This window comes from Pangasianodon hypophthalmus, chromosome 11, assembly GCF_027358585.1.
Source record: "Pangasianodon hypophthalmus isolate fPanHyp1 chromosome 11, fPanHyp1.pri, whole genome shotgun sequence".
NCBI lineage: Eukaryota > Metazoa > Chordata > Actinopteri > Siluriformes > Pangasiidae > Pangasianodon > Pangasianodon hypophthalmus.
The window spans coordinates 15,641,968-15,657,241 of NC_069720.1; the positions used below are offsets into that span (position 1 = coordinate 15,641,968).

Below are 15,274 nucleotides of genomic sequence, written 5' to 3' on the forward strand. Positions count from 1 at the left end.
ATGTTACGTTATGAAACATGTGAACACTGATTTGCCAAAAAGAAAACAAGAAATGGTGTGTAATGCATGTGACCACAATCACAGTAAAGCCACTTACAAAACATACAGACAAATGCAGGCAGTAGGGGTGTGTGTTCTTTGTTACACATATCCTGTAAACACACAACCTAAATACAGCTTATTACTCTATCTACTCCACCTATAGACTCCTCGTTGTGCTCCTCATTGATATGTTTTGTGTGGGAGGATGCTCATATCAAGTGTGTATGTACTGACTGTGAATCTTTCTATGAGATGTGTGTCTATTTATGAATATTGATTGACCTTTGTGAATGTTCACATAGCTCCCAGTCACATCGATGGGATTGACAGGACGGCACCAACATGTGAGACACAGCACCTCTTTATCCTATCACACGATGATGCCTATTTCCAATTAAGAGCTGGCAGGTACCGCACCGCTGTTATGACTGTCATGAAAGAAGCCATTTTTCAAAACGCCCTTCTGTGATGCCTAAAAGGCCCCTTGGGAAAAGCAGGTAGCATAAGCCTCTCCAGTAGCAGATCATTGATTAAAAAGGCTGATGAACTTCCACCTGCGCTGCGGGAAAAAAGGATCCAGGCTCTCCCTACTTTACTCAAAGCATCCGGCTCTTTTCATTCATTCCTTTACTTGTCAGGTCCTTTTTTTCATGGAGTGTCAACTGTTTTCTCTAAAGTGGAGCCAGGCTAAGGGGAACAATGATTCAATAGAGGATGAGAATGATTCTTTTCGGCTGGCTGCTGTGCTGTAAAATGAAATTTTAATAGTAAGTCCATTGCAGTGTAACATTAGGAGGAAAATGGGAAAAATGTTTGAAAAAAAGGTCTTACTTAACGAAGAAGTTATTTAACAAAAAGCCATGAAAAACAAAGTAATGAAAAGTGAATGAGAAAGAGAAAGAGAGTGACTGGAGTCAATTATTGCACACATCTACTGGCTTCTGTCAGCATTGATTTGTTCAGGCCTAAGATCTTTGCCTTAGCCAGCTGGCCTAATTTCACTACTCCTGACCTTCTAATTAGATTGCTAGTGCTGCTTCAATCCAGTGTCATGCTCCTTCTTTGTTTACATCTATCCCTGATGCTGCAATGAGTGAGAGAGGGAAGGTAAGAACAGGGAACAGACGAGGCATGAAAATGAGGCTTTCTCTCTGCAAGTTGAAGCAAATTAATACAAATCTTGGTGCTCAACAAAGAACAAGCTAATCATAAGTGTCACACAAGCTTGTGTGGAGAATACGGATGACAAAACAACACAGAAGAATCTCACCTGATGAATCTGATGAATCTGAAGAGTCGTTTTCATAGTCGACTGTAGCTTTGCTTGTGTTATCTCCACTTGTGCTTAGCGTGGTAGGAGCTGGTTGGGTCTCTGGTTCAGTCTCTGCCTGCTGGGACATTTCCTTCACATATGGTGTGGTCAGTTGAACAGTGTTACGCATAGTCTCAAGTCTTACTCTGGTCACTGTGGTAGACACATGTGACTGTGGTTCTTGAGTTTCATCTTGAACCACAGGTAACCAAGTAACTGATATTGCAGGATCTGTAGCGGACACAGTATCTCCAGCAGTGGTTGCGTCTGTAGTTTGAATCTGACTGTTAAATGTTGTCACGGTGTTGCTGCTTGTTGTTTGGTCAGTAACACTTGAAGCTTTTGGGGTGAGTTCTGAAGTGGTGGCCACGTATGGAGTCAGGATTTCAGACGCACTGGGTGCGTGTGTGCTCAGGTTCTTCTTGACCAAAGGCACTTTAATCATTTTAAATGGAGTGTTCCCAGATTTTTCTGTAGGACGATGCATGTAGAGAATCTCCCCCCGGGCCTCCTCAGGATGCGTGGTGTCTTTGGAGACACTGGCACTGTGAGAGGGTTGTCCAGTTGGTAGATCTAGGAGCTCCCATTGCACTGTTGTTTGTATGAGAACATTTTGTTCTTCAGAGGCCTTCAGAGTACCCTGTTTTGTCTGACTATTGCTGATAAATAAATCAATTCCTCCACTCCCGTCAGTATCGTTCTCCTCTTCTGAAATCCCTCTTTGTGGAGAGGACTGTGATGTAGACACCTTTGGCAGTGAGTAACTCTCTTCAATATGATCCTTGCCTTCCCCAGAATAGTTCTCATGGTTGTCCCCGATGACCGGAATTGTCATGATCTCTATTGCCTCTCGTTTGGTCTCCACAGTTCCATTGGTCTGGGTTGTAAGGATCTCATTACTACTTGGGGTAGTGTATCCTTTCAGTGACTGAAGTGCCCATTCCTGCTGGCTGCCCAGCACTGGCATGGAGTCAAAACTGCTCCTGGAACCCAAGGGACTCACTGCAGTTGTGGGATTCAACATCTCCATCCGTCCTGATGCAATTAGTCCTGCAGGAATGACACGATACTGCAATTAACATTGTTAGGGGGAGGAGATTGCTTTAAATGCATGTTTAATTAGCAAGCCAAACATGCTGCACCACCAAAACTGGAGCTATTAACTTTAATGTATGCAGCCTTGCACACTACACTCATTATCTATCCATCAGACCCCATCAGATATCCTGACATTTATACAGCACCTACTTTAGGATCTCATGGTATGCATTAACAAGTCATAGGCATAATTCACAAGGCTTGCCTATCATTTAAATAGCACTATTTGCACCAACTTAAGAACTTAATTTTTGCCACAATTATACAGCATGCAATATATTTGAACAATTTCCCTTTTTTCCTTAATCAAGAGCTTGCATAATTTATACACAAACACGCAATAAAGTATTTTTGTTTCTAGGTTTCGTTTCTGGATACATAGTAAATTCTACATTCCAAGTACATTAATATCTCGCTAAATGGCATAATCTTTCAGGAGTCGGTGTGCGTCCACTGTTATATTACACTCTGTGTGTGTGTGTTTAACTGTGTGACAGCCTTAAAAAGTAATGATGCTATACCAGAACCTTATCATTACAGTATTTTTTTCAACAAGACAGCATAAAGTAATCCCTACCAGACATTAAATAAATATGAAGAAATGTGTACAAACAGTATCTTTTTCTTTTTCAGAGTCGATAAAACAGGATTTAATGTTATAGCAGCTGGCTGCTAACAAACCATAAGTCATCCAGTACTATGCTGTGCTATGATTTGTGCCATTTTTACAGTCTCCACTGTGATTAATCCTCACCTAAAACATTGTTTCAGGTTAAAAAAAATGCATGGTTCGTATAATAGGCCCATCATTTACTACAAATTAAGACTGCCTGGATTTGGCACGCGGGTAACATGAGCTGCCCTGAGGGCAACATGCCGTTGGGAACACCTCATTAAGTGATATTCGCAGACCACATATTCTGTGATCATGATGAAATATTTAATCAATAATGAATTATTCAGTGCTCTGCAGTTACAGCGTCACTTAATTGTGGGGCAATTTACATAGCCAAGTAGCTGTCTAATTAATGACTTGAATAATTAATTAACAACTTCAATCATATATTTGAAGGGAGATTATACATTCATCTGACTTCTAAAGCAGTCACATGATCAATTTACATTTATCAGTGGGAAGAGAATGGAAGAAAGCAACACATGAAGTAATGACATAAATAATTACCCTTATTGTCTCAAACATATGTTCAAGTACATGCCCACTGGAGCACGGGAGGCAGAGAAAGCCAACATGAACAATACATGTGTACTGAACTTTTATCTTCTTTTTTCTGAAACCCTGTAAAGAACCTCTAAATTCACAATTAGACCTTGAATTAATGGAAATTATTTTATAGTATTTTATAGTATTTTTTAATCATTTAAAATAAAACAAACTTGCATATGGATACATATCACATACAGTCAGGTCCATAAATATTGGGACAGTGACACAATTTTGGTAATTTTGCCTCTGTACACCACCACAGTGGATTTGAAATGAAGCAGTCAAGATGTGACTGAAGCGTAGACTTTCAGCTTTAATTCATGGGGTTTAACAAAAATATTGCATTAACCGTTTAGGAATTACAGCCATTTTTTAGAGTTCCTCCATTTTCACAGGCTCAAAAGTAATGGGACAATTGACTGATAAGCAGTTTCATGGCCAGCTGTGGCCTGTTTCCTCCTTATATCATGATAAATTAAGGAGATAAAAGGTCTGGAGCTGATTCCAAGTGTTGAATTTACATTTGGTAGCTGTTCATGGGAACTCTCAATATGCCGTCCAAAGAGGTGTTGATGCAAGTGAAGGAGGCCATCATTAGGCTGAAAAACCAAAACAGACCTATCAGAGAGATAGCAGAAACTTTAGGAGGGCCAAATCAACAATTTGGTACATTCTTGAAAAGAAGGAATGCACTGGCGAGCTCAGAAACACCAAAAGGCCTGGGAGACCGCAGAAAACAACTAAAGTGGATGATTGCAGAATTCTTTTCTTATTGAAGAACAACCCCTTCACAACATCTAGCCAAGTCAGGAACACTCTGGAGGAGGTAGGCCTATCATTGTCAAAGTCTACAATCAAGAGCCACCTTCATGAATGTAAATACAGACGGTTTACCTCAAGATGCAAACCGCTGGTAACACTCAAGAACACAAAGGCCAGATTAGACTTTGCTAAAAAACCTCTAAAAAAAGCCTGACCAGTTCTGATGCAAGATTAACTTGTACCAGAATGATGGGAAGAGAAAAGTATGGAGAAGGAAAGGAAGGGCTCATGATCCAAAGCATACCACATCATCCGTCAAACATGTGGAGGCAGTGTTATGGCATGGGCATGTTTGGCTGCCAATGGAACTGGGTCACTGGGGTTTATTGATAATGTGACTGTTGATAGAAGTAGCAGGATGAATTCTGAAGTGTACAGAGCTATACTTTCTGCTCAGATTCAGTCAAATGCTGCAAAACTGATAGGACAGCGCTTCACAGTACAGATGGATAACACCCCAAAACATACTGTGAAAGCAGCCCAAGAGCTTGGAAATTAAATGTTCTTAAATGACCGAGTCAGTCACCTGACCTCAACCCAACTGAGCTGCTTTTCACTTACTGAAGACAAATCTGAAGGCAGAATGACCCACAAACAAGCAGCAACTGAAGATGGCTGCAGTAAAGACCTGGCAAATCATCTCAAGGGAGGAAACTCAGCATTTGGTGATGTCCATGGGGTCCAGACTTCAGGTAGTCATTGACTGCAAAGGATTTACCTCCAAGTAATAAAAATAATCCTAATATTTATGATTATATTAGTTTGTCCCATTACTTTTGAGCCTGTGAAAATGGAGGAACTCTGTAAAAAATGGCTGTAATTCCTAAACGGTTAATGCAATATTTTTGTTAAACCCCTTGAATTAAAGCTGAAAGTCTACGCTTCAGTCACATCTTGACTGCTTCATTTCAAATCCACTGTGGTGGTGTACAGAGGCAAAATTACCAAAACTGTGTCACTGGCCCAATATTTATGGACCTGACTGTATATTTAACAAAACCCTCAATGTAAATTAGTATAAATGATGACTTTAGGCTTTTAAACATCATCTTAAATGCCTTCAGAATTATTAAAAAAAGTATATAAAAATAAAAAAATAGCACCAGGCCAAATATAAGGATGGTCTTATGACTTTGGGACTTGTTTTGGACTGGCAAGACTGCTGGCAAGAAAACTTCTACAACACTGGTTGGTGTTCCTCTCTGATATTACTTTGTTTAAAATGATTTTTCTTTTCTCTATCTATGCTAATTAGTTCAGTACCACTGTCTAGCATTTTTGCTGGGGATTAAGTGCTAGTTCAATGAGTTAGCTTGTTGGTTAGCTAGGGTCATGGTTTCCCCCTTCGTGTCACCGTTCCCATTGTGACAAACACCATGTGATCATGGTTTCTGCTCTCCTCCTGTCTCCACGCCTGTTCTGCCATTTATTTGTTGCCTGATTGTTTTCACCTGTTCTGTGTTTAGTTCTGCTTTGTTTCTCTGTTTATAGCTTCTGTGTGTCATTGCCTTACTACACATTTTTGTTGTCAAGTCAAAGCTAATGGCAACTGTTCTAATTCCGGATGCGTGGTTTCTGTAGATTTTTTTGTGTCATGGATGATCCTTGATTTGCCTTGATTATGCACTTGTGTCCTGCTCCTCACTGCATGACACAACCTGATTAAATTCATCAGTCAGTGTTAGGATGCTTACCTTGTTCTCCTGTCTGAACTGTCTCCATCTGAGCTAACTGGCACACTATAGTCCTCTTTCTCACATTAATAAATGATTTAGTTCATTTTTGCCTTGTGACTACGTGATCCAGTTTAGGGGAGCACATGTTGGAACAGTTTAACAAATTTATTACTTGAATATACATACCATAGTGTCAATATGTATTATTAATATTAGGCTTTGCTTATTCCTTATGTTGTCAGTTGTAATGAACATAGACAAATGGACTATCTGTCAGATATCTACGTATGCTTCTTCTAGTCAATGTGCTGGAATGTTTTCAGTTACATCAGTAAATGAGTGAGGTAGATCTATAGAGGCTGGTTCTTGAGGTGTTATTTTCCATCATTATACTTTTAAAGAATATTCTCTTTCAGTTGATTTGGACCTCTTGTTTTAAAATGTAAAATAAGTACAGCAAGACCTAAACACACATGGAAGCTAAAAACATTGCTATTTGATATTGTTAGTTGCTTATGATGAATAAAAAATAATAAAAATAATTTTAAAATAATTCAACAGATGCATTTTTCACATTAATCTTGACAAGGGACCTAAAGTCAAGTTTTTCGACTCTCCACAATCATTACATTAATTGAATTTCCTCTTTTATACCTGTTAGGCTTATCTCCTTTGTCTTTGGTTTTGTTGGATGTTCTTGTCCAGTTTCTAAAATAACTCATATACTTGTATACTGCTGACTTCCTTTTTGACATTTTCAAACACAATTTTCCAATTGCACATTTTCACTATGTTTGTGTTAGATTATTATTTTACAATATATTATTACAAGCCCAAGTACACAGTGCTGGAACACTGTAATTTTTAAGTACTTTTTAAGGGTCCATGCACCTAGTGCCAGTACCCTTAAAGCAGTACTTCAGTGTTTTCAAAAAGTCAACTTCTGTCTACCTCATCTATAGCATAGTTGTGGTTACAATGGACAGTCATTTTGAAATTAAAAATGGTATTATATAGAGTCTTCCTCTAAAAACCATCTCTTATTCTAATAATCTTCTGTTCTTTAGACCTTTTTATTTAGACCCAAAGACAGACTTGGTAACATGCAGCTCAGTCTCAGTGAGTGAAGTTTAAATTCTCCACGGCCTCTATGCAATCAAATGCAAAACAAGACGAAAGACGAAAGTCAAGCCCAGTGAAGGATGAAATAGCCACCAAAGCCCAATTCGCTTAAATGGCCCCTGCCTGAGAGAAAGCAAAACTGAAGCAGCTCTCCCTGCAAACATCGTTTCAGAGTATTTCTGGCACTTCTTCACTCAGTGTATATGTATGTGTGTTTACACACTCACACACACAAATATAAAGACACACTGTAGACACTCTAATTTGAAGAGACCTAGAATGCTCTGGCTGAACTGATGGCTTGGCTATGGAGCATTAATTAGATTCGGGTGTAAATAATTCATGCTGACTAAAGCTAAATTCTTACCCAGAATTAAATTTTAATGTTCCCCATAGAATATGGCTTGCAGGAGAAGGATAGCTGTATTGATGCTGCTTCAAGTGGGAATACTGTCCCAAAATATTGTACCAATCACAGCTTAATGCTGGAAGCATTAATGTGCCATTAGTTTTCACGATACAAGATGATATGCCACTTTGGAGGACTATAACAGAAAAAAGGGAACGCAGTAAATCTCAGTAATGTGAATTCTTCAACCGCACACCCTTCCTCTTCTCTCCCCCTCTTCTCTGAGAATAAAGTATGTCTGAGGAGTAACCTCTACACTTGGTGGACAGTCTCCCTGGACCATCTGCAGTTTATGGATGCAACCCATCCCTAATTTTACCATTTTAAACTTATTTCTAAGGGTATGACCACTTAAGCCTCCAACACCTCAGACATACACGCATTTTTTAAAGATGTCTTTTGTGAAAATTTGCATTTGAATACACACTGAAGAATACAGCTGACTGCCAGCATGTACAATCTGTACCTATGTATAACTGTCCATGCTACATCTGTATTTGTTCTCAAAAATAAACCCAGAAGACTTAGTACTGCACACAGACAATGCCTATGCCCAAGTTTGCAAATATAGTGCACCACCTACCAGTACCAGCTACTATTTCACACCATTTAGACTCTGTTTAAAAGGTCTGCTTGGAATTTAAATGGTCTGCTTTGCCATGTGCAAAAAAAATATAACCACAGCAGATGAGTTGAGAAAAGCTAAGCAGATGAGCAGAAGTTGTGAAATGTGGAGCAGAAGTTGAAAACTGAGATATGCTGTGTGTGCATGCTCTCTTGAGAGTATCATTTGCTTGCTTTGCTCAATTCCATTTCTTTTCTGTACTGGTTCGCTTGGCTGAACAACCTAAAAAAAGGAATCCAAGAAGACCCAGTATCAGGGAAAGAAAAAGACTGTGTTCCTAGTTGCATACTACTAAATGTTGTACATGTCTTAGTACCTATAATGGCATACTATTTGACCTACTATTATTGCAGGAAAGTTTGTATTTAAATGGTCTACTTGGTACTGAAATGGTCTGTTTGGGCATTTTGTTGCAAAAACTTAGCAAGCTCCAGCAGGTGAGCAGAAAGTAAGAAATTCTCAGGGCTCCCAAGTGGCACAACAGAAAAATGATCATCTGGAGATTGCAAGTTCGAATCGATGCCTCAGCCATCTGTGAACAGGAGTCCAAGAGAGCAAAAATTGGCGATGCTTTCTGGGTTGAAGGAATGACACACTCTCGCTTCCCATCATGGCGACACTAATCAATCATGGGTGTTTGCAAGCTTATGTATGTGGAAGACGGCAGATAGTGCTTTCCTCTAAGTGTGTTACACTGCCCTGTGACACAGTAGTTTGAAAAGACAGAGGAAGCAAATGTTAGCCGGTGCAAATGACTGGTGCTGACTGGGTGGGTGGGAATTAGCCAAGACCAAATTAGGGAGAAAATGGATTAAATATTTTAAATTCATTTAGAAATGTTAAAATTATGTACTACACTAGGCCAATTATAATAGCACAACATACTCTGACCTTGCAGCAAATAAACCATAGAGTATTCTTACCTTTGTATACTGTTGTTGGTGAAACTGAAGGTTCTGTTTGGAATTTTCTGGGATTCTTCAGCTCATTTACTGGTACCGGCAGAACCACCTCCTTCTCCTGCTCTAAAAGTCCTTCCTCTGAATATGGTGTGGATGGTTTAGTTGAAGGCTCCACACTCTCAGGCTCCAAGATAGCATTATCAATACTTCCTTTAGTCCCTCTAAGCTCACCCTCTGGCTTCACCCTGGCTGCCTGGACTTCCTCTGATGTCTCTTTCAATAGACTTGACACTGTTGAAGGGGCCTCTGTCTCTGCACTGCCTTTCCAGTATTTCCAGGGCCTCATGATGGAGTCAACAAAGTTAAAGAGCATGCTGTTGCTGGTTTGAGCCTGTGTGGATGAGGATGGCGTGGTCAATGAGGGTTCAAGGGACAATCTGGGGTCTTCAGTCACTTCTCTTGCATCAACTTCCTCTTTTGCTGAACCCCCATGGAGCTCCAGAACAGGAGGAGATTGATCTTTGGACACATGTATTTCCTGGCTCACTGGCCTCTCTCGAGGCCTGAGATGGATTACCACATGCTCTCCTGATATCTCAGAGGACTCGTTGTCTGCAATGGAATTAAACTCTTCCTTATCCAGGTCTACCAGTCCAGTCCAGGTGGAAGGGTGAGGAAAGCCTCCATTTTGTTGGAGTTGTTCAAAGTCATCTGTGGAGTTTGAGCTTGAAGTCTGTGAAGTCTGCAGAAGTGCTTTTGCTTCTGGCTGTCTCTCTGTAATACACAAAGAGAAATGAGAGATAATCACCACTGTCTTTGCTGGCTTTTCACTGCTTGAAAAAAGCAGCATGTGGAAAAACAACCAAAATAACTCCATGATTATCCAAAAAAAGCAAAACTACAAAGCCAAAATTTACACTAAAGCCCCCTGCATAAAATAATGTAAACAAATGAAAACATAATCAAAGTAATGTGCATGTCACATTTGATAATTGGTCTCTTGCTAGTGCTGAAATTAGTATATAATATAGTGTAATATACAGTAGTACTAAATAAAGTGCATATGGTGTGAGAGAATTCTATATGATCTCTCCAAGGGGAAAAATAATCAGAATGGACTGCAGATGACTGCAGCTTCTCTGCCTTACATACATAAATTCATGAATTCAATGACAGTGAACAAGTCGCTCATCAATCTAGCAGCATACCTGTATTAATATAGCAGTAGGCATCGAAGAGGCTGGAGGTGTCAGGAAAGCCGGTGCGGTTGGGGTTATGGTAGAGAGTGCGTACCCCTGGCTCATCGCCTCCGCAGTTGCGCCGTGGTTGATTGATGGGGTAGCGCACGCTACCGTCAGCCAGCCAGCCTGGGTCACAGCGGTCCAGTCCAGCCTGCCAGGCCAGGTAAAGCTGCCCCACTGTGGCCAGCTGAGCGCCCAATGTGTGACAGTAAGTGGAAGCTGTGGCCAGACTCAACTTATCTGGCATGCTGGCATGGAACACTTCACCTGAAACAGAGAGGAGAGGGACAGCAAAGAGTCACAATGAGTAATAAGGTAATACAGGAAAAAGAGAAGAAGGGATTGATTGGACATCAGCATAGAAACAGAATGTTGTCCTTAAGGTGAAATTTGAGCCCCAGTATTTTACCAGTAGAATAGTATGCTCATAAAAACCTTTTAAACCATTACATAATTTCCAAGAGAGACAAATTTTGCTTCTTGGTTTTCAAATAAAACAACCGATATGATATTTTTAGACACAAATCTCAATGATAAATGACCAAGAAAAATTTCTCTTTAAGGGGAAGGAATATGAGTTAAATATAGGTTTTAATATTATTTCAAGAGATATATGAATTCAGTACTTGGTGAAGAGACACTACATTTTTAAATATTTTGACACAATTTAGTTGCACAGATTGTTCTCTTGATTGAAGTTTATTCCATTTTCAAAATGAATAAAGTCAGTTTAGCAAAAAATGCTTTTGCCAGACCATGAACTCAATGTATCAAGTGAACACTGAACACTAAAACTAAATTGCAGTATTATATTCTATTCATCTTAAAAATTTGTGGTAAGTATTTTCTGGTGGAAATAATCCACAGATTATACATTAACCAGTCTGTGCACCTGTGAGTAGGGCAATCTTGTTCAAATGTACCCAATCAGGCATGAACAATGAAGCAGAGCAGAAAAGATGGTGACCTAGTTTGACGCACAGCACAAGCAGCTGGGACAGAAGCAGGTGCATGGAATGTGCGTGTCTGGGTCATGACTCACATTTGTTCCTCAGGGAAGAGACTTAAAGAAAAGGTTTAACAAGGACTGTGCATGACTAAACTACATGTGGTGACCCATCATACCTTTCAGGCTCTCAGCAAAGCAGTACACATCAAACAGCTCATCAGTGGCACGATTGCCATAGTTTCTCACACCAGGTGAGTCTTCCCGGTCGCCATAGCAGCCAGGCCGTGGAGATTGGATGGGATACCTGTGGAGAGGACCAAATAAAATAAAAGAATCCCTTCCAATTGGAGGAAACATCAAGTGACTGTCAGACACACACACACACACACACATACTTAAGGAAAGACCGAAATATCCTTTACATTCAGTTCCAATTGGACACACTGATTCAAATGAGACTGAGGCTAAAATCTGATTAAGAGATATTACCCAGGTTTTGGAAAAAAGCACTTGAAAGGGAGCTCATGCATTTTTCCAGCAATTGCAGCCAGTTTAATCAACCATTAAACCAACCCACATATTTATTTCAGTTACAAAATCTCTGACATAGCTACACAGTTGCTTAATTACCTGAATATTTGGGTAATTACTGCCAAAGATATTTATGAGATGGCTGAATTAGAACTGTTACGGTCTTGATTTGGCTATTTGAAAGCTGTTTATCTCAACTGAAATGAGCACCATGCAGATATGACTGTAAACAACTAGTGAAAACTAGTGATAGTGAAGTATATACAACTGATATGTAAAAACACAGCGAGGATGATAAATAATCCAAGAAAATACTTTGCTTAGGCAGTAAATGCAAGAGAACATGCTTACTAGCAAATAGCAGTAAGATCAGCTATATCCTAAACCTATGAGCTAAATGAAGTGTAATATTTACAAAGAATATTTGCAACAGAAATCACTGACACTGAATAAAAGTGGAGCCAGTATAATAATCTCTTAACCTCACCTTACAGTCTGGTCAGAGAGCCAGCCTGCATCACAGTTGTCATATCCATCATCAAAAGTAGCCTGCAGCTGCCCAGGTGTGGCGATCACCGCAGAGTTTTCCACACATGCCTGCTGAGCATCAGGGAATGACAAGGCATAGCGGTCATGAGGGGCTCGGTAGTGGAAGACCACACCTGTGAAGGTCATACATTGGGAAGAAAGAAATATAAGATGAGTTAATATTTTAACACTATCAGACAGGGATATACACTCCATAAAATGTTCACATAAATTAAATAAACAACTGTGCAGCATGTCTCAAAGTGTATGCCAACCTGCAGAAATTAAACAAAGAGTGTGATTGAGAGGAGGAACAAAAAGTGTGAAGTATGAAGCGTGAGCCAGGCCTCCTGTTGACTACACTCTGACCTGCTGGTGGATGGACTTCCACTCTGCTGTGCAGAGAAATAAGACTTGTGATTGTTTTTTGAAGTATCCATCTGCTATTCCCATCCTGTATCAGTCAGATACATTACCAATCCCCCACTCTTCCTGACCTTTGTAGAAATCACCTCTCCTAGTAAATCCCACCTCCATTCCCAGGAGAACATACAAACAAAGAAAGGGATGAGTACAAGAAGGCCAGGTCTGCATTCTTCTAAATGGTAGTTTCATCTTCAAGAGCTCAAAATAACGAAATGAGGGAACTGTCTAGGCCGCAGTGGGGTGGGGTGAGGTTGGGGAGTAAAGGCGGTGCTATTTCTGGGGGAATGCTTGAGGCATTGCCTAAAAAAAAGAGACACCTCTATTCCACAGAGGGGTAGATGCCCCAACACCCTTTCCCTTTACTCTCTACGTCAGTTTTCAATGATAGACTACTTCAAAGACATTGGATGGAAGCAACTCTTTTATTTTTATTCCTACTTTTTCCAGAAAGTATTTCTGTTTCTGAATCAGGCTCAAAAAAGTTATTCATTAACTATGACAAATATTGAGGGATATTATCTTACATATAAAGAGGTGTGTAGTTGCGAGAGACAGCACAATCTTGTTCTGCTTACCCTTTCAAGTCACAGTGTTAGCAGCAAGAGTGTGGGTGGAAATCAAATGCGTAGAACTGTTGACTGTCCTAATTAACTCGCACAGCAGTTTATCTATAGAAGACTGATAACTGGTAAGTGAAACCAGAATACCACTGTTTGTTTTATTTTAGTTGAAGCAGTTAGCAATTGCATTAAATTTTACAAGTAACTGCTGTAATCATTCTGGAATCACATGTTAAAGGCTGGCAGCAACAATTACTGGATAACCTGTTACTGCTGAAATACATGCATCTGACCAACATAAACCTAAGAAAATGGTATAAAAGACGCATAAAGATTGGCCCAAATTACTACAATGCAGATATTGCCCTTTGATATTGATTTTTGTTAATTATTATGTTAGGCTGCCTTTGTGTTCTTTGACTTGTAATTAAGACTAAGCTCTCAGGATTAGAGACAGGGGGATAACGCCTTTCTTTCTACAGAAGCGGCTTTATGTTTTGTTAATCGATTCCTCAAATGGGTGATCTCTTGAGCTCCTGAGCATCTTAAAATTCATGGAGGTTTGTACTGTTTAGCTTTTCAGTGCTGAATCTCTAATACCTTGGTGTAGGCTGTGTCACATTACTTTATCCATGTGGTCTCTAAGATTAAGTCAAAAGCCATCTCATCTAAAGGCTCTCCTAAATATAGGTTTTTGAAACAGATCAAGCTACTGGTACAGGCACGACCTGCTTTGTGAATTATGTACCGTCTAAAAATATTCTGGAATGATAGATGACATACAGCACATATTGCTGGAAATTGCTCTGCAACCACAGATATGAGGGAAAACAAACCCTCCATGTTGTGCATGGTAATATAAATACAGTCATTTTAAAGATGGAATAATAACTAGTAGTCACAGAAACAACTGTGAGTTTATTACGCCCTGAGGTGTAATAAATGTTATTAAGCATGAGAACATGCCTAATAACAGTTAATTGTGATGCTGGTAGGCGAAAACCCAGCCTGTGTTTACAGTAAGCCGAAAACCTGAAAAAGTAGGTCAGAGATAGACAGTACAGTAGAGTACAGATGGCGATAACTTTCCTCTGACCTGAAGTCACCCTGTGGCAGAAGGCTCATATCACTTCATGGACAAGGACAGACACACACATTAGCATTCTGTGGCAGTAACTCACCTGTGACCTGGAGAGGCACTGTGTCTTGCTCGTCGTTAAGGCCCACCACCACCTCGCAGCGGTACATGCCCGAGTCGCTGGATCTCAGGCCTGTCAGTGCCAGACTGGCATTGTAGCGGTTCTCCGTGTAGCCAGGCAGGGTGACGCGGCCCTGGAAGGCTTTCTTCACCTTCACCACATTGCCTTTTGCCACCAATACAGACTGCTCCCTCTGTAGCCCGTCAAGGCCATGGTGGCCCCAGATTTTGGTCCACTTAATGCGAGGAGCATCTTGAGATTCATGAGAAGGGCTGGGACGTAGAGTAAAGACGCAAGGCAGCACAGCAGTGCCTGACAGAGGTACCTGTACTACCTGGTGAGTCACCTTCCGCATGTTCACTACAGTTTCACCCCATATCATATCTAAGGAGGGAAGAGAAAAGCCAGACTGTATGATATAATTTTTTTCAGGTTAAAATGGGTATGGTCTCACGTAACACAAAATCCACAGTATGAGAACATGTAAAGGCTGGTATATTAGGTACCAACCAAATAACATCAGAACAACACCAAATGTAAATGGAATTAGGTTTATACTCTGTTAAGCAAAGCGCAAAACTCATGAGAATATGTTCACACAGGCCTA

At 40.2% G+C, this 15,274-nt stretch overlaps 1 protein-coding gene across 4 annotated transcripts in view; it reads right to left on the bottom strand.

Moving 5' to 3' along the window:
- Positions 1-15,274, bottom strand: part of ncanb (neurocan b) — a 109,401-nt gene that overhangs the window by 57,620 nt on the left and 36,507 nt on the right. For all 4 annotated transcript variants that reach the window (XM_053238159.1, XM_026924298.3, XM_053238158.1 and 1 more), the window contains 6 exons: positions 14,650-15,051; positions 12,442-12,616; positions 11,600-11,727; positions 10,442-10,741; positions 9,255-10,007; positions 1,313-2,404 (listed from right to left, as the gene is read on the bottom strand). In XM_053238159.1, the coding sequence (XP_053094134.1) occupies positions 1,313-2,404; positions 9,255-10,007; positions 10,442-10,741; positions 11,600-11,727; positions 12,442-12,616; positions 14,650-15,051 (2,850 nt within the window). The remainder of the gene's footprint in view (positions 1-1,312; positions 2,405-9,254; positions 10,008-10,441; positions 10,742-11,599; positions 11,728-12,441; positions 12,617-14,649; positions 15,052-15,274) is intronic.